This window comes from Equus asinus, chromosome 4 (genome assembly GCF_041296235.1).
Source record: "Equus asinus isolate D_3611 breed Donkey chromosome 4, EquAss-T2T_v2, whole genome shotgun sequence".
Classification (NCBI taxonomy): Eukaryota; Metazoa; Chordata; class Mammalia; order Perissodactyla; family Equidae; genus Equus; species Equus asinus.
Window position 1 is genome coordinate 22,633,285 of NC_091793.1, and position 18,449 is coordinate 22,651,733.

Consider the following 18,449-nt stretch of genomic DNA (forward strand, 5'->3'; position numbering starts at 1 on the left):
CTCGCCAATGGCTTGATTCTCTTATCATTCAAGATAAAAGTCCTTCTTCACGGCAGTACTGTCCCACATACTGGCTCCAGCACTCTCAGGTGCCAGTGATGGTGCAGAGGGGTACACACGTCATTGTGACAACCAAACCTGCCCCTCAGGATTCCCAAGATTTCAGTCTCGGCTCCATCCTTTCCAGCTGTGTCAGTTTGCTAAGCTTGTTTCTTCATCCAAAAGCAGGGGATGATGATAACAAACTTGAAGAATTCTCCTGAGAATTAGAAATAGGCACTTGGCATCAAGGGTGCTCTGTAAATGGTTGCTAATGATGCTGGGCTAGGAATAAGCCAACTCTGAGTTTCTCCTATTATCTGTACCTGAAGATCTGAAGATTTACAGCCTGCATATATTTGTATCCTTCTCCAATTCCTTCTGAATTATTCTCTCCTATATCAGAAAGGTCAGGGGCTGGAGCTTCTTTATCTGTCCCCCATAGAGCTGGTCCTAAGGATGGACTACAGGCAGCAGCCTCCATTTGAGGCGGTCCCCCACCCAGCTCCTCTCCTCCACCTGGGCTGCGAATCAGCAGGTTCCCACACTTCCACTGTATGACCCTAGACCAGTTTCTGAACCTCCTGGAGTTTGGTTCCTTATGTGCAGACAGACATGCTGATAGTCCCTGCTTCACAGCGCTGGGCTCAGGAGGAAATGACTCAGCAGCCATCCCCGGTCTAAAGCCCTGGGCTCCATGTCCCCACCCTCAGAAGTCAAGCCCTCCCGCCTTGACTTTGGGAGCTGGATTCCTCCTCCAGCCAGAGAAGTTCGGCTCACACTGACTCAGGCGCAGATTCCCACTCTGGGAGTCCAGCTCCCCACCCAGCCACTCGGCCCCTGTGAGGTTGGGCTAGTCCCAACTCCCTGAAGGAGGAGGGCAGGAGAATTTGGGCAGAGAGACTATTTCTGTTCCAGGTCAGCCTCTGCCAAGCCCAGGAAGCTGCAATGTTTTTCCTGCAATAGCGACATTTCCCGACAACCTAAAAACTCTGCCTTTGGACGGAGCAGCAGAAGCTTAGACTCCAGCTCCATTTACTTCTCCAACAGCTGATGCTTCTTTTCTCAGTCACTTTGGTCACAGAGAGATGATAGAACAACATTTAATTTTTAAAAGTAGTGTAAACAGGAAAGTAGCACAAAAATATAGTGTTGCTGTGGAAGGCTGGTTCTTGCTGCTGAGAAGCTGAAGCCTGACGAGGTTGTGGTTTGGGGAACGAGTATGCTTTAAAGGGCAGAGAGAGTGGCCTGAGGGGCAGAGAACCAGGAGAGCCGCTCGTCTGAGACCCCTCATGCAGGGCTCTTTAGAACTGGTGCCACACCCCCAACCCCAGCAGGAGGGGATGAGGTGATGAACTCCAGCTGCTTCTCCCAACAGTGTCTGTCCCCTGAAGGTGAACGTGGGACACATGCATGTGTGTGCTGAGTGACTGGAGAGCACCCAAAGTCTTAGCATCACCCACACCTCCCTGAGGCCTTGTTTACAGACTGGCCTCCCTGTGCCGCGCTGCCAGAGTACATTCCTACTTCCTGCCCTGGCCTGGCATCCTGGTTTCCTCCGTTTTGTTGTCACCTTTCTATTGCCAACCCAAGGGTGCCAGTGCCTTTTGGCCCCATTGAATGATACTCTCTCCTAGGACCTAATCTACGAGTTTGGCTAAAAAAACCCCTCAGCCACATCTTACTCCTCTGATCAATGGGTTTCTCCCTATTCTCCTAACGAATGTGTCTGGGGTCATCATTTTCTCCTCCGGCTGACACTCTTCAGTTCATCCAGTTCCTTCTCCATTAAGTGGGATTCGGCAGTGGTCTCAGAGAGCTGAAAGTAAAGCAGCAGAGCGTTATAAAGAAGGAGATTTGTGGGCTATGTTTCAAGTTTGCGAGGCCAGCCCCGCGTGCTGGGGAAAGGCCTCCTGGCATTTCTCTAACACTGCCAGCCTCCACAATGGGAACCCCTTCGTAACTGGGCAGAATGTAACCAGCTGAGGGCCCAGGGCCTCAAGTACGTGAAGAACATTCACAATCCACTCTATCAACATTTTTGATCACCTAGGATTGCATGGCACTCACTACGTGAGGACAGTGGGCCTTAGCGGATGAAAAAAGCAAATCTTGGTGATTCTAAGGCTAAAGGACTTGAGTCTGAGTTGCTTCTGAACTGTAGCTCACATAATGGTGATTAGGGAAAAAACTGCTTGAAAAAGAATGCCGCTTTCCCCATCAGGCTCTTCTAGTGGCCTTTGGAGTAGAAGGTGGAAGACACTCAAGACAGGGACAGAGAGAAACTCTGTGGAGCTGAGGTGAGCTCACTGTGAAATAGGAGGTACAGCTCCTGAGCAACACCCTATTCCAGGCGCTCTGCGTGTACTGTCAACTCACTACGAGGTAGAGCCTACTATCATGCCCATTTTATTGCTGAAGAAACTAAGTTTCTTCACGCAGAGTGGTTACATAACTTGCCTAAAGTCACACAGCCAGTGGTGGAGCTGGGTAAGGAACCAGGCAGTTTAGTTCCAGAATGCATGCTTTTTTTTTTTTTTGTCCTGAGGAAGATTCGTCCTGAGTTAACATCTGTGCCAATCTTCCTCTATTTTGTATGTGGGTCGCCACCACAGCTTGGCTGACAAGTGGTGCAGGTCCACACCTGGAATCTGAACCCGTGAACCTGGGCCACCAAAGAAGAGCATGAGAACTTAACCACTAAGCCATGGGGCCGGCCCCCAGAATGCATGCTCTTAACCACTGCTGTGTATGCGCTCCTGTCTCTCAATCAACCTTCACCTGCACCACTGAGCCCAACAGGCTAATGGGTTGTTTTGTTTTGTTTTTTCAAGATTGGCCCTGAGCTAACATTTGTTGCAAATCTTTTTTTTTCCTTCTTCTCCCCAAACCCCCCCAGTACATGGCTGTATATTCTAGTTGTAGGTCATTCTACTTCTACTGGTGGGATGCTGCCCCAGCATGGCTTGATGAGCAGTGCTAGGTCCACACCCAGGAACCGAACTGGCAAACCCAAGGCACCAAAGCAGAGCACACAAACTTAACCACTTGGCCATGGGGTTGGCCCCTGATGGGTTTTTTTTTTTTCAGGAAGATTAGCCCCAAGCTAATATCTGCTGCCAATCCTCCGCTTTTTGCTGAGGAAGACTGGCCCTGAGCTCACATCCATGCCCATCTTCCTCTACTTTATATGTGGGACGCCTGCCACAGCATGGCTTGCCAGGTGGTGCCACGTCCGCATCTGGGATCTGAACCGGTGAACCCCGGGCTGCCAAAGCAGAACGTGTGCACCCAACTGTTGTGCCACCAGGCTGGCCCTGATGGTTTTTGTTTTTTTTTTTAAAGATTTTATTTTTTTCCCTTTTTCTCCCCAAAGCCCCCCAGTACATAGTTGTATATTCTTCGTTGTGGGTCCTTCTAGTTGTGGCACGTGGGATGCTGCCTCAGCGTGGCTTGATGAGCAGTGCCATGTCCGCGCCCAGGATTCGAACCAACGAAACACTGAGCCGCCTGCAGTGGAGCGCGCGAACTTAACCACTCGGCCACGGGGCAGGCCCCCGATGGGTTTTTAACAGCCACAAGAAACCGACACGAACGCAGTGTGCCCCTTGGCAGGTTTGGGCAATGACTAATGCCCACTTGGTACGGGACAACTCCAAGCCACGAGCAGACTGTCCTTCCTGGAATGCCTTCATCCCAACCCCCATTCCTCCCTTTATCCTTCCACATTCAGCTCAAACATCCCTTCCTCTGTGATGCCCTCCTGACTCAACAGAATCACTGTCTCCCTCTCAAGTGCAGATGTCAGGCACAGACTGACTGTTGCCGTACACAAGGCACTGTCATTATGTTTACTGTCCATCTCCCCACTAGATGGGGAGCCCTGAGGGTAGGGACTGGGTCTGCTTTGTATCTCTGGATTCAAAGCAACTTACGTGGGCAAACTGGCATCAGCTGGCTGCAATGACTTGAGGGGGCGCCCCCTCAGAAGGCAAGCCCAGGCATCCCTTCCCATTGCCTCGCTCACCATGTCCAGCAGGATGTCCACTTTCAGCCGCAAGAGATTGTTCTCTTCCTCCAACTGCTGGTTCCGCCTCCGGAGGCGCTGAGCCTCCCTCCGGTCCACACCTCCACTAATCCCTGTCTCTGGGGGAAGGGCAGAGCCAGCAGTTACGAGGGGGGTTTCTTTCCACAGTCTCGTTGGACAAAATGGCAGGAAATTAGCCCACCTGCTATCCACTGGCCATTTTCAAACTTCAGGCTTTGCCCCGCCAGGTTCATAGTGGGAGTTCCATAGTCAAGGCCCAGCTCCACCTCCCGGGTTGACCGATCCAGCTGTGGGCGAGACACTGCATGAGGCCCAGTGCCCCTTCCATTAACTATACAACCCCAGCAACTCGTTCCTTTTCTCTAATAATTACCCAGCAGACTTAATACTTTTTTAAAAAATCAGAAAATCAAATAAGATACAACAAAAACTCTTAAACTATAAGAGAGAAGAAATGTATCACTTACATATCAGATGTTTTCCAAAAAAGCTATATATGCTGAAATTTGTAAACTGAATTATTTTACAGCTACTAGGCACTTAACAGTTAAAAAATCTTACTGTAAATTTTTAATAAAGTGAAAAATCCTTTTTAAATGTAATGAGCCCCTAAATTGTCATTTGTTTACTATGGAGCTATATGCCAAGGAAAAGGAATAAAATGCTAACGCCCAATTAGTAGTGGCAGCTGTTCTTTAATGTGTTTGCAATGTTTCTACAGCTCGCTGAGCACCCACCCCACATCAGGACTGGGCATTCAGAGAGGAATGCGGCTGGCTCTGCCCCCGAGGAGCTTGGAAACTGCCTTGAGAGCCGCGGCATACCCTTCTGAATGCCATTAATGGTGGCAAAACATCATCCTTTGACAATGAATTTCATTCTTAGACATGACTAAAATCGATTCCTGGCCAAGTCTTGGGAATAAAGTGAAGTCAAATTGGATAATAATATTTGGAGCCAAAAACCATAATGAGATTAACTGTCTTAGGTTCTTGAATAGGCTCTAACAAAAATGCCCAAATAGGAGTTAAAAAATGTCTTTAGCAATAGCAATAATACGAATGAAAGGATACCCTCCTATGAGGATGCCTCTGGAGGACCACACTTTCCATAAAAGACCAGGCTTGACACTGCAGTCACCCTGCAGGCCGGGCTGAGCCCAGGGCCGACACTCACATTGTGCAGGTTGGAGAGAGAAGCAGACTTCCGAGGGGGCGTCTTCTTTGGACTGAATGTATTCCCAAAGAGAGGCATCTTCGGCCAGAGGAAGGAAAGATCAGTGCTCCCTCCTCCTAGCGTCAGAAAAAGCCAAGGGTGAAAACATTTGGGTCACTTTATGCCACTGTCCTCCAATCATGAAAACACACATCTTTTGCTATGGCTATTGACAGTCCTGGTAATATCTCCCATGCTCACTATTAATATAATTAGTAATGGTCACTATGTGCCAGGCAGTGTGCTAAAACCTTTGCATGCAACATCTCATAACTCACAACCACCCTTTGACTAGCTCCTTTTATTATCCCCATTTGACAGATGAGGTATAGAAAGACTAAGGTTTTAAGTGGGAGCTAGTATGTGAATGCAGGTCTGTGTGGCTCTACACTTTATGTTAACCACAGGCAAGTGCCTAACTTGCCTGTCTTAAGTTTTGTCACAAGCTGGCATCACTGATTTAGTCTAGAGACGGAATACTATCCTGACTTACTCCTGTACACTGGTAAGAATCGACCTGGGGCAAGAGCCTCTGCATATTCTCCATCTTAAAGAAATGAAGCTGTATTTACACTGCACTTTTGGATTGATAATAGTGCCCCTCACTCAGCCCACGTGTCAGAAGGTCACCTGTCCTGTTTGGCAGGTGAGGTATCAGGAGAAAGGAGGCCCACAGCACGGCCGAGCTGACAATGGCAGCCATACTCTGCTTTCGGCATATTGCAACCTATTGCAATTCACACAGGCCCAGTTAAGCAGATTTACTGACACTGCCCATTTTTTTGGGAGAGGGAGGGAGGGAGAAGTAAACTTTTTTGTATATTTATGTATAACATAAATATAGAAAAGTATACAAATCATAAGTGTATGGCTTCATGAGTTTTTACTATGCATACACACGTGTGCAGCCACCCTCCAGATCAGGATACGGAACATTTCATCACCCCACAAGCCTTGCCCAACAGTTTTACATCCACGGACTTCTACAGTATATCCTCTTTTGTGTCTGTTTTTTCACTCAATATCATGTATGTGAAATTTATCTGTTGCTGTATGTAGTTGTAATTTGTTCACACTGCAGTAAAATATTCTACTGCATGAAGTGGACATTTGGACTGTTCCCAGTTTTTGTCTATTAAAAATAGTGCTGCTGAGACATGCTTGGACGTGTATTTCTGTATACATAAGCATACTTCTTTGCTTCTACACCCAGGGGTGGAACTGTTGCGTCACAGAGCATTCACATACTCAGCTTTAGTAACCACTGCCAGTGGTCTTCCAAAGTGTTTGCACCAATCTACACTCCTACCAACAGTGTATGAGAGATCTTTGTGAACATTTGGCATTTCCTATCTTTTTCATTTTATCTGTTCTGGTAGGTATGTAGTGGTATAGCATTGTGTGTTTAATTTGCTTTTCCCCAATAATTAATTAAACTGAGCACCTTTTCATATACTCATTGGACATCTGGATACCCTCTTTTGTGACATGCTTGTTCAAGTCTTTTGCCATTTTTCTACTAAGTTGTCCATCATTTTTTAATTGATTTGTAGGGGTTCTTTATATATGCTGAATACCAGTCCTTTGTTGTATATATAGAGAATACTGAAAATCTCTTCTCTCAATCTCGGACTTGCCTTTTTGCTTTCTTATTGATTTCTTTTTGATTAAAGAAGTTCTTAATTTTAATGGAATGTGACATCAATTTTTTTAATGATTAGTGTTTTTGTGTCCTATTTAAAAAATTTTTACCTCCTCCAAGGTCATGATATTTTCCTATATTAACTCTGGAAATTTTATTGTTTTAGCTTTCACATTTAGGACTATGATTCATCTGGAATTAATTTTGCATATGCTGTGAGACAAGGGTCAAGGTTCATTTCTTCCCATATATTACTTAATTTTAATTATACCATACAAGCAGCTTAAAAAGATTCTTTCTAAGAAACTGTAGACTGAAGGTAACAATGAAAGCACAAGTGAGCAAAAAGGCAGGAGCAGAGCTCTCACTTTTCCTGCTCCTGGGTATCAAATCTCCCTTCACCGCATCAGGAGATAAAAACAGCAAGGAGTTCATCATATCTGACAACAAGGTGGCCCAAAAAAGAGGGAACTTCTCAAGACTATTTGAAACAAGGCTTTATATCAACTATCATTAAAAGATAACTCATAGTATGAATCCATCACAGTTAGCAAGACACGTAATTCAATGAGAACATGAAGGAAAACTGCTGTTTTCAGTGATGGAGAAATTAATATCACTAAAATTAATGATAAAAGTTTAGAAGCTTCCTTGGAGATTTTACAATATATAATACAGATGTATATGTATATATGATTTATAAATAAATTAATAAAAATGAACATAATTAGAGGTGTGCTCATGAAAGTTTTACAGGCGGGATGTGTTTGTAATTAAAAACAGCAGCAGACCGACATCCTAGGGGATGGCATTTGGGCCTGGGCACAACACGTTAGGACTTGGACAAACCAGAATGCTTCCAGCTTGGTGGTGGACAGGACAGCAGTGGGGACCAAGATGCTGAGGGAATCTGAGGCTGTGCTACCATGTCATCCAAAAACGGTGGAAGGCCCTGGCATTGTTTCTGCCGGAGAAAAGAAAAAGGGTGGAAGAGGGACAATTAATCTTATATCTATAGAGGGCAGAACAAGAATGAAATGGGAATATCCAGGAAGAAAGATTTAACTCAAAAAAAAAAAAAAGGCACAGCAACAAAGACTAACTAACATCACTTCCTGTGTTTCCACTATGGGTTGGGCCCAACGCTGGGCACACTACATATATTTCTTTTATTCCTTGCAGCAACCCCACAAGGTAGGGATTGTCCCATTCATATCAGAGATGAGAAAACTAGGGCTCAGAGAAGTTAAGCAGTTTTCCCAGGTCCACAGCCATGGTCAGTTGACTAAAGGTTTATATCTAATTATCCTTGTATTAATAACTTGTGGGGTACATCATAAAAAGAAGCACTTTCATCCATCATATTGGCACAATTTAAAAGATGAATAGGGGCTGACCCGGTGGCATAGTGGTTGGGTTTGCGTGCTCCACTTCAGTAGCCCAGGGTTCCCATTTTTGGATCCTGGGTGTGTACCTATGCACTGCTCATCAAGCCATGCTGAGACAGCATCCCACATGCAAAATAGAGGACAACTGGCACAATGTTAGCTCAGCCACAGTCTTCCTCAAGCCAACAGAGGAAGATTGATAACAGATGTTAGCTCAGGGCCAATCTTCCTCACTCCCCAGCCCCGCCAAAAAATGAGTAATACCCAATGGTGGTGAGAGTGTGGAGAAAAAGACACTTTCATTTACTCTTAGTGGAAACATAAGATGCTATAATTCTTTCAAGTGCAATTAGGCAAAATCTAACAAAATTATAAATGTGCATACTTTTTTGGCCAGCAAATCTACTTCTAAAAATTTATCCTCCAGGGGCTGGCCCCGTGGCCAAGTGGTTAAGTTCGCTCGCTCCACTGCGGCGGCCCAAGGTTTTGCCGGTTCGAATCCTGGGCGCGGACATGGCACCGCTCATCAAGCCATGCTGAGGCAGCGTCCCACATGCCACAACTAGAAGGACCCACAACTAAGATACAACTATGTACCGGGGGGCGCTTTAGGGAGAAAAAGGAAAAATAAAATCTCTAAAAATTTATCCTCCAGAAAGAACTGGACATGGTCACACAAATGTTCTCTATTGTTGCTAAGAGTGAAAAATATGAAACAATCTAAATTGTCTACCAGTGGTTGGTGTAGCCAAATATATTGTGGCACCTTCTTATAACAGAATACTACACAGCCAGAAAGACAACGAGACAGCTGTATATAGAGTGACCTGAAGGAACCCCCACACACGCTAACATTCAGAAAGCAAGCTGCACAACAATGTGTGCTACAATCCCATGTGAGGAGACAAAAAGAAAAAAAAAAAATCAAGAATATATATGTGTATATAACAAACAGAAAAAGATCTGTAAACGACACACCAAACTGCTCACAGTGGTTAAACCTGGGAAGAGGAGTAGGATGGCTGACTCAAATGAAACTGCCATTTTGTTGGTAAAAAATGGTCAGATGGTGGCAATTTCGTATGTTACAATACAAAAGTATATTAAAGAAACATACTTCTGGATTTAACGAATTATTACGATGATAATATATTCACGTGTTACTCATGAAAAAACAAAACAAACACATGAACCAAAAAAACCCCCAAACAATAAAAAGCATCCTCTGCCTCTCCAAGCATCTGGAGACATTTGGAGGGAAAATAAACCAAGTTGTTCCTGCGAAGCCCCCAGTTGTGCTAAGAGCGCTGTGCCTGAGCACATCGCCTGGACACAACAAACCCACTTCTAGGCCTGGCTCTGCCCCTTAGTTGCCTGCTAAACGTTGGCCAAGTTACTTGATTTCTCAGGGTTTTAACTGGGGCACTTCACTCCTGACCTCACTAATGCTCATAACTCTTGAGAACTGTCATCAATATATTACAGATGAGAAAAAGGAATAGTCTGGATTAGCTGATGTTAAATCGGATCCAATAATCCACAGACCACTCTGGCTGAGACCCTGGGGTTCTGGGACATTAGTGTGGACAGGGAGGTCCCAACTACCCCCTTGGCCCCAGGCAGTCTTCTTTCTAGTGAAACTGCCTGGGCAGAGATGGCTCAGCACAAAGGAAGTGAAGGGAGAGCGGGTGGGTTCCGACCATGCTCTGCTCCTCACGCGCAGTGGCACCCCAGCACTTACTTCTGCTGGGCCTCAGGCTTCTTCATTTGTAATCAGACACAACAATAGTACCCCACTCATAGTGCTTTAGTGTTTATAAAAAACGACCATTGGTGGTGAACACGATGCAGTCTATACGGAAACTGCAACATAACAACGTACACCTGAAATTTACACAATGTTATAAGCCAATAAAATTAAAAAAAAAAAATTTAAACCTGTGGCATTTAATGCTCACAACCACCGCTGGAAGTAGATCAAGTAAGTATGTCCCCATCTACAGATCACAAAACTGAGGCTCAGAGAAGTTAAGTAACTTGCCCCCAGTCACAGCGTGGGAAGGTGGTGGAACTGGGCTTCAAATAAGGTCTACTCTGCGCTGGTGGCAATAATCACTTCATCGCTGTGCAACGCTTCACAGTTTGCAGTGGGCCGTAAAATACGCTCTCTGATCTTAATCTAACAAGAAGCTGAGCGGGCGGTCTTCGGCTTTCAGTGGATTCTCAAAGGGACTCACGTCCCGCAGAGTTCAGAGCCGGCCACGCACACGGCGCGCAGGGACCCGGCCACCCGGGGCTGCCGGACTCAACGAACGGTGGTGACAAACGTCCACTCGCACGCCGTCATTTAATCACCCTCAAGCCGACTCACGGGGAGGAACTACTACCCCGATTTACAACTGATGACACGCGCTTGGAGAAGGGCGGCGACGGGCCCGGGGTGAACCCGGCCTCTGGCCCCTGACCCGCGCCCTCCGGCCGCTCCGGCCACGGGGAGGCCCTGGGTCCCCTGGGTGACGCCCGAGCGTCCCACCCGTCCATGGGCCCTGGGGGGACGCCAAGCTCGGAGACGTACCTGACAGGTCCCCGAAGCCGGGGTCCAAACGCACCCGGACACCTCCCGGGTGCCGCCCGCCCTGGCCCGTCACCCACAGCGACCGCGGCTCACAGGCCCCTCTGCCCCCCGCCAGCCCGCCGCGCGCACGCGCAGCCCCGCCCCGGGCTCTACCACCGAGGCGGGGGGGTGGCCGGCGCGGCGGGGTCCCCAACGCGAGCCCACGCGGAGCACCAGTCAGGCTTGAGGACTGTCCTCGATGTGTTAGGTAGATTCTACAAAAGGAATGTCTGCTGGGGCCACTTACACGCCCCAGGCTACACGCTAGGACGAGGAGCTACACCCGCACGCCCATCATTTGGTCTCCCCGGCCGGGGGGGGAGGGGCCGTCGCCGTGGTAACGGCGTCTCGCGGACGCAGGGGAGGCTCGCGGCGGTTCCTTTGTTGCGGGAAAGGGGTGGCTGCGCGGGCGTTGCCTGGAGAACGCCGCGACTCACAGTGGCAAAATGGGCCTCTCCCCGACGCCCCTCCTCCCCTGCCTCCTCCCCGGCCACAAAGCAAAGGGCACCCCTTCCTGGTGGATGTCGGGGCAGCGGTTGCCGGGTGTCCCATCCAGAGTTTTGCAGGGTCCCCTGAGGGACCCGTGGCGGAACCGACCCCAAATTCGTCGGATTCCGCCTCTGTCTTCAGGTAAGACGGACAGAAGGACGGTGACCCGCCCTGCCCGCCTCCGCAGGCCTGCCCGCTCCGCACGCCCCGGCTTTCGTCGGCTTCCAGGGACCGCCTCAAGGTCTCCCAGTGAGCAAGGGGCAGAGAACTACTCAAGAATTATCTCTAGATCTTCTAAAGTCCTAACAGGACTTGGTTATTGGTTCCATTTGATAAATGAAGACACTCAGGATCGTTCGAGTGATGATTACCGGGTGCCAATGGGTGCACCAGGTCATCCATACAATGAGGGGCAGGACCCGTGGGTCTCTAGCTCCAAGTGCAATTTTCTTCCAACTGCACCTCACTGCACTGAAAAGAGAATTCCATGTGCTAGAACCCAAATCTGCACAGTCCAGCCCAGCACCGTCCTACGGAAACATAATGTGGGCCACATATGTGATTTAGAATTTCGTAGTAGCTATATTCTAAAAAAGTAAAACGAACCAGGTAATATTAATTTGAATAATATTTAACTCATATGTCTCAAATAGTTTTTCAACATATAGTCAATATATTTACGTTTATACTGCTTCAGTTTTTAAATTTAAATTAATTAAAATTAAAATTCTAGTTCTTCAGACACGCCAGATTCCAAGGGCCTCGTTGTCACATACTGCTAGTGGCTACTGTGATAGACAGGTGTAACCTTTTCCTACCTTTCTACCTTGCTCCCCTCTGCTTGGGTGGTATTTTTCCTTCCCCCTTTATCTAATTAACTCCTGCTCTTCCTTCACGCCTTGACCATGTTGACTAGGTCACTGTTATGTCCTCTCAGCACTGTGTACCTCCCTTCAAAGCAGTGGTCACAGTTATAATTCACAATTACTTATATAGTTGTTTGATTATGGTGTGGCTCCCCTAGTAGACATAAGCTCCAGTAGGACAGGGGTATAGTGTGGGGTAGCTCACCATCCCGTCCCCAGTAGGAGCACAGTGCTGGCTTGTGTCAGGTACTCAATAGCTAGTCATTGAATGACTGAGAGTTAAACTGGACAGAGGTCTATTGAACTTCAAAGTCAGCATTGTTTTACCTTGTTTAACATGTTGAAGTTAAAACATGTTAACCCGAAACAGGGGACATTCAAATCTCGGCTGCCAGACTGTGTGCCCCTGGAGGGCAGAATGTTCCTTACTCTTCGACTCATCTGCCCCCAGCACATAGCACAGCGCTGGGCACCAGGTAGGTATTCAATGAAGTTAGTTTTCTTCCCCATCCTTTTTTACAACCCAGATAGTGATAGTAAATCTTACGTGTTTCAGAGAATACTTAATGCTAAAGTGGTATGATGAAAAATTCAGAAGGGAGCAAAGCGTGTATTTTAAACATTTTTCTTAAGAAGTGTACTATTCGGTTCTCCCATTAGGCGTAAGTAATAATTTTAAGCTACAGCAAGAGGCTTCTCAAGAAGGGTCGCCCCATGCTTAGCTTTTCAGAGAATGTGTTCCAGTTTTCCACCCAGCTGGGGAACGGGAGGTGGGGAGGAAAGTGAGAAGCCCTAAAACGCACCTCCACCTGCCTCCCCTTTACCTTCTCTCCCCCTTGCCTGCGTGGCTGAAGGCCAGGAACAGGAGGGAGGAGATAGTATTGATCTGGGCCTGGGCCAGCCTTTGCCACAATCCAGCTGATGTGGGACAGCCCAAGATGAATAGCCTCTTGGGACTAGAAAGAAGTGTGGTGAGTGAGTCTAAAATGGAATCAAATATTGAGTGAACCTAATCCCCAGGAGTCATTTGCCTAATGGAGAAAGATGTAGAAGCAAATAATTCCAGTTCCATACGGTTAAGTGCCATAAGAGGAAGAGGAAGCAGAATCCTGGGCTTCACGGGGGAGGGGTGGCACTAGTGACCTGGAGCAATTCAAGATTTCCCAAAAAGTATATCACCTGGGCTGAGCATTGAGTAGAAGATCAGCATGTGCAGAGGCATGGAGGCACAAAGCACAGCGTGGCGGGGACCAGGAAGAAGTTCAGTGGGGCAGGCATATAGGACACATGGCTGGGGAGAAGAGGGCAGGGCACAAGGCATGAACTGAAGGAGAGGAAGGGAGACTCGTGAAAAGGCACCTTGGTTAATTTTTTCCACCAAACTCTACCTTTTCTCTCTTCTTCCATTATCTACGAGCTTCTTGAGGGCAGATCTAAGTCTTTTACTTCATTATAACCAGGCCTGTACCACCAGGCTCTGGACCTGGAGAGACAAGGGGTAGTGATGAACTCCTGGCCAATGAGCAAGGACCCGGGAGAGCAGCCTGGCCAGAGTTTTCTAAATCCGGGAGGAAGAGTAGTGACTGGGCCAGTTTTCTGAGAGGGAGCAGAAAACCTCAGGTAATCAGGAGCCTTATGCTGAGGAGATGGACCCAAACCATAGACTCATAGCATCTGAAAGCTGAAAAGGGTCTTCGGAACCTAATTCAGAATCTCTCACTTTCCATATGAGGCTCAGAGAGACAAAGAGATTAGATTTCATTTCTAATTTGGAAATTGGCTTGCTGGGAGGTCTGGAGCCCTGGCCTTTCCAGCACTCTAGTCTCCTTACTTTTAAAATTAGAGGAATTTTCATCAAGGGCGGGAGAAACATCAGCAGGTAGAAAGAAAAAGTATATATGCCTTGAGATCCTGTTAAGAATGGGCTTCTCAGACAAAAATCTTTATTTCCCATGTTGCAGGCAGCATGCGCCTCGCCATCAGCTCTCCTTACCAGATGAGCATGTTGTGTTTTCTAAGATGGTTCTATGCTATTTCTGATTTCCAGGAGGCTGGTTAAACAGAGAACAAGATCAGAGTGAAAAATGAGAGACTCTTAAAAGTGGAAACTTACTATTTGTCACTTTACGAGAAACTGGACAATGGCTTATTTCAGTAAGATGGATGTCATCAATGTCAACGCCTTGCCCATGGTGCCACTGGATGAGCACCTGGCTGTCTCACCTGTTACACGGAATGTGATGAAGAATGCCATGAGGAAGACTCTGGAGGACAATCCACCCTGTATCCTTCTGTGGTGCCCTCTATAATTGAGACCAGATACACCTGCACAGAGGTGTAACCAGTGCTCAAGTCCATAACACACGTTACTTATTAGCTCATTCCATATACTTTCATTAATTTTTTTTTCAATTACTTAAGCCCTTCCTATCCTCTAAAAGAATTTGCGACTGCAAAGGACTGTTTGACTTGAGTTTGTTTTACTAAGATAATCAGAAAGAGCCCCAAAGGAAGAAGTACTAGAAATATGTTTTGAAAGAATGGGGAAGAAGAGAAAAAAAGCTCTTTTTTTTCATTGTCTGCTTTTTTCCCTCCTACTTTCCAAAGAATTATAGTTATAGGTAGCAACTAAGAAGTCATGGTCCAGCCCTCTGCCTTCAGACAAGTGAGCTTAAGATCCAACTTTTTGTTTTTTGCTGCACTTGACCTCACCTCTTCTCACCTGCCAGCACTTCTGCCTGAGCCCAGAGCTTGCCCCTTCTAGTGTCGTCCAGGCTCTACCAGCATCTTCTCTGGCCCTGCCTTTATTGATCCTTGTCTTACTTCTGACCCTTAACTGTATCCCAGGGACGCACAGAATCCCATCTCTGGAGGACTGTAGAGCTCGTCCAGTAAATAGCCCTCTCAGGTTATAAATAACCCCAGGTCTTTCCATCTTATAAAGAGTGCATTAACCTTCAGGTCATGCTGCTGCCAGCCAGACCGCGTGTGTCCCTCTGCATCCTCTCACCTTCCACACCTCTCAGAAACCCTTCTCAAGATGAGCACAAGTGTGATCCCATCAGGATCTGCTTTAGGGTCTCACTTTCCTGGCTCTTTTTCTAATGTCCCCTTTTTCCTTCTTAATCCCACATTCATCTCAGCCTAACTAATCCATCTCTCTATGATGTGTCATATCCCTCCTTGGCATCTTCAACTGTCAAGTGTCCAATTTGTAAGAACACTTGAGGGTAATGGAAGTAAGAGTGGACCTTGCTTTATGTGAAGGAGTGAGAAGTGATGGGATTATGGGGCTTTTGCAAAGGATATATCCTAGACCAGTTGAGATTGAGACAGAAAGAAATGCAAACGTAGAGAGGATGACAAGAGAGGCCATGAACTGAGCAGAGATTTCAACAGTGATAAACAAGGTTGAGATACCTTTTGGCCCTGCCTTCTCTCACCTGATAATCTCTCTTAAAGGAGTCATCCAAAATATGGAAACCGCTGTCTGTCTGACTATATGCATCACAGCATTATTTATAATTGCAAAAAACTGTAACCAAATATTCAATAGCCCAAGAACAGTGAAGTTTATTAAGATGCATCCTCTAAATGGATTCATATAATGCCATTTAAAATATTATGAAGATTGTTTAGCCATATGGAAAATGATCATAAAAATGAGTGGAAGAGAAGTCAGACTAGTAAAATAGGCACATACTGAGATTATAATTATGTAAAAGTGTATGTATGTAAAAAATACTGGAAGGAAAGCTCCTCAGATCCTAACAGAAGTTGTTAGGGTGGCAGCATAATGGATGATTCTTTTTATATTTCCCAAGGTATCTAGAATATGGTTAATTTTCATCTATAACTTGTAAAGCAAGTCATTTAACACAAGATAAAAGAAGTGTGAATGTTTGCAAAGAAAATAAAGTGGAGAGACAGCGCAGAAAGGGAGTGAGTGAGCCGCCATCCTTGCCAAGCTAGCTTGTCCTGTTGTGTGTGTAATCACCACCTAGTGTGTGTCCTTAGCTGACTCACCTCCCAGCGTGCTTTGTTGGCTCCATGCACCAGGTAAACCAAACGATTGGTGAAATGGATCTAAGTCCCAACCCATTGGTCAACAGCCTGGTGAGTTATGGGTGCTGAGGCAAGGCTTCCAGGAAGGAAGGGCTCTGGGGACCCTCTATGTATTTGAAAGCACCTTTGCACAATAGAGATCTCAAAGATTCTTTTTTTTTGATTAGTGAACTTTATTTTTTAGAGCAGTTTTATGTTCACAGCAAAACTGAGCTGAAAGTACAGAGTTCCCACATGCTCCCTGCCTCCACACACACACAACCTCCCTGCCTATCATCACAGTGGTACATTTGTTACAACTGATGAACCTCCGTTGATACATCATTATCACCCAAAGTTCATTGGTTACATTAGGGTTCTCTCTGTGTGGTACGTTGTTTGCCTTTGGAAAAATGTGTAATGACATCTATCTATCTTTGTAGTATCATACAGACTAGTTTCACTGCCCTAAAAATCCTCTGTGTTCTGCTTATTCATCCTTCCCTCCCCTGTAACCCCAGACAACCACTGATGTTTTTACTGTCTCCATGGTTTTGCGTTTTCCACAATGTCACATAGTTGGGATCGTACAATATGTACCTTTTCAGGTTGGTTTCTTGCACTTAGTAATAGCATTTAAGCTTCCTCCATGTCTTTTCATGGCTTGATAGCTTTTTTTTTTCTTTTTAGCACTGAATAGTATTCCATTGTCTGGATAAATTTTATTTATCCATTCACCATATCCGTGAAGGACATCTTGGTTGCTTCCAAATTTTGGCAATCATGCATAGAGCTGTTATAAACATCTGTGTGCAGATTTTTGTGTGGACATATGATTTCCAGTCTTTGGGTAGATGCCAAGGAGTGTGATTGCTGGACCATATGGTAAGAGTATGGTTAGTTTTGTAAGAAATTGGCAAACTGTCTCGCACAGTGGCTATACCATTTTGTTGTATTCCCACCAGCGATGAATGAGAGCTCTTGTTGCTCCACGTTCTCACCCGCATTTGGTGTTCTCAGTGTTCTGGATTTGGGGCATTCTAACTGTTGTGTAGTGATATCTCGTTGTTTTAATTTGCAATTCCCTAATGACATATGATATTTAACATCTTTTCATATATTTATTTGTCATCTGTATATCTTCTTTGGTGAGGTGTCTGTTAAGGTCTTCGGCCCATTTTTTAATTATGTTGTTTGTTTTCTTATTGTACAGTTTTAAGAGTTTTTTGTATAAATTGGATAATAGTCGTTTATCAGATGTGTCTTTTGCAAATATTTTCTCCCAGTCTATGGCTTATCTTCTTATTCTCTTGACATTGTCTTTTGCAGAGTAGAAGTTTTTAATTTTAATGGAGCCAGCTTATCAATTGTTTCTTTCATGAATCATGCCTTTGATGTTGTATCTGAAAAGTCATCACCATGCCCAAGGTAATCTAGATTTTCTCCTACATTACCTTCCAGGAATTTTATAGTTTTGCATTTTACATTTAGGTCTATGATCCATTTTGAGTTAATTTTTGTAAAAACTGTACGGTCTATGTCTAGATTCATTGTTTTGCATGTGAATGTCCAGTTGTTCAGCACCATTTATTGAAAAGACCTGTCTTTGCTCCATTGTTTCACCTTTGTTCCTTTGTCAGAGACCAGTTGACTGTATTTATGTGGGTCTATTTTGGGGCGCTCTATGCTGTTCGTTGATCTATTTGTCTGTTCTTTCACTAAGACTACACTGTCTTGATGACTGTAGCCTCACAAAGTCTTGATGTCTGGCAGTGTCAGTCCTGCAGCTTTGTTCTCCTTCAGTGTGGTGTTGGCTGTGCTGGGTCCCTTGCCTCTCCACATAAACTTTAGAGTCAGTTTGTCGACATCCACAAAACGACTTGCTGGAATTTTGACTGGGGTGTCAGTGAATCTGTAAATGAAGTGGGAAGAGCTGCCATCTTGACAATGTTGAGTCTTTTTATCCATGAACATGGACTAACTCTCCATTTACTTAGCTCTCCTTTGATTTCTTTCATCAGAGTTTTGTAGTTTTCCTCATATAGATCTTATGCATATTTTGTTAGATTTATACCTATTTCATATTTGTAGGTGCAATGTAAGT

The 18,449-nt window shown here is 45.6% G+C and overlaps 2 protein-coding genes across 3 annotated transcripts in view; one reads left to right on the forward strand and one right to left on the reverse strand.

Annotated features, from left to right (window-relative positions):
* Positions 1-1,126: 1,126 nt before the first annotated feature.
* Positions 1,127-11,051, reverse strand: CBY1 (chibby 1, beta catenin antagonist). Of its 2 annotated transcripts, XM_014851287.3 has the most exons (6): positions 10,908-11,051; positions 7,794-7,908; positions 5,264-5,379; positions 4,269-4,374; positions 4,067-4,185; positions 1,127-1,858 (listed from the first exon to the last, which is right to left on the reverse strand). In XM_014851287.3, exons 2-6 carry the CDS (start codon positions 7,870-7,872, stop codon positions 1,778-1,780), a joined length of 501 nt encoding a protein of 166 aa, XP_014706773.1. In that variant the 5' UTR covers positions 7,873-7,908; positions 10,908-11,051; the 3' UTR covers positions 1,127-1,777. The 2 variants fall into 2 exon arrangements, with proteins under 2 accessions (XP_014706773.1, XP_014706774.1); XM_014851288.3 differs by lacking the exon at positions 7,794-7,908 and having other exon boundaries at positions 10,908-11,045.
* Positions 11,052-11,437: 386 nt separating this feature from the next.
* Positions 11,438-18,449, forward strand: part of FAM227A (family with sequence similarity 227 member A) — a 79,861-nt gene continuing 72,849 nt past the window's right edge. Inside the window, exons 1-3 of the mRNA XM_070506872.1 lie at positions 11,438-11,576; positions 14,349-14,584; positions 16,335-16,417. Coding sequence (XP_070362973.1) covers positions 14,443-14,584; positions 16,335-16,417 — 225 coding nt within the window. The 5' untranslated portion in view covers positions 11,438-11,576; positions 14,349-14,442. The remainder of the gene's footprint in view (positions 11,577-14,348; positions 14,585-16,334; positions 16,418-18,449) is intronic.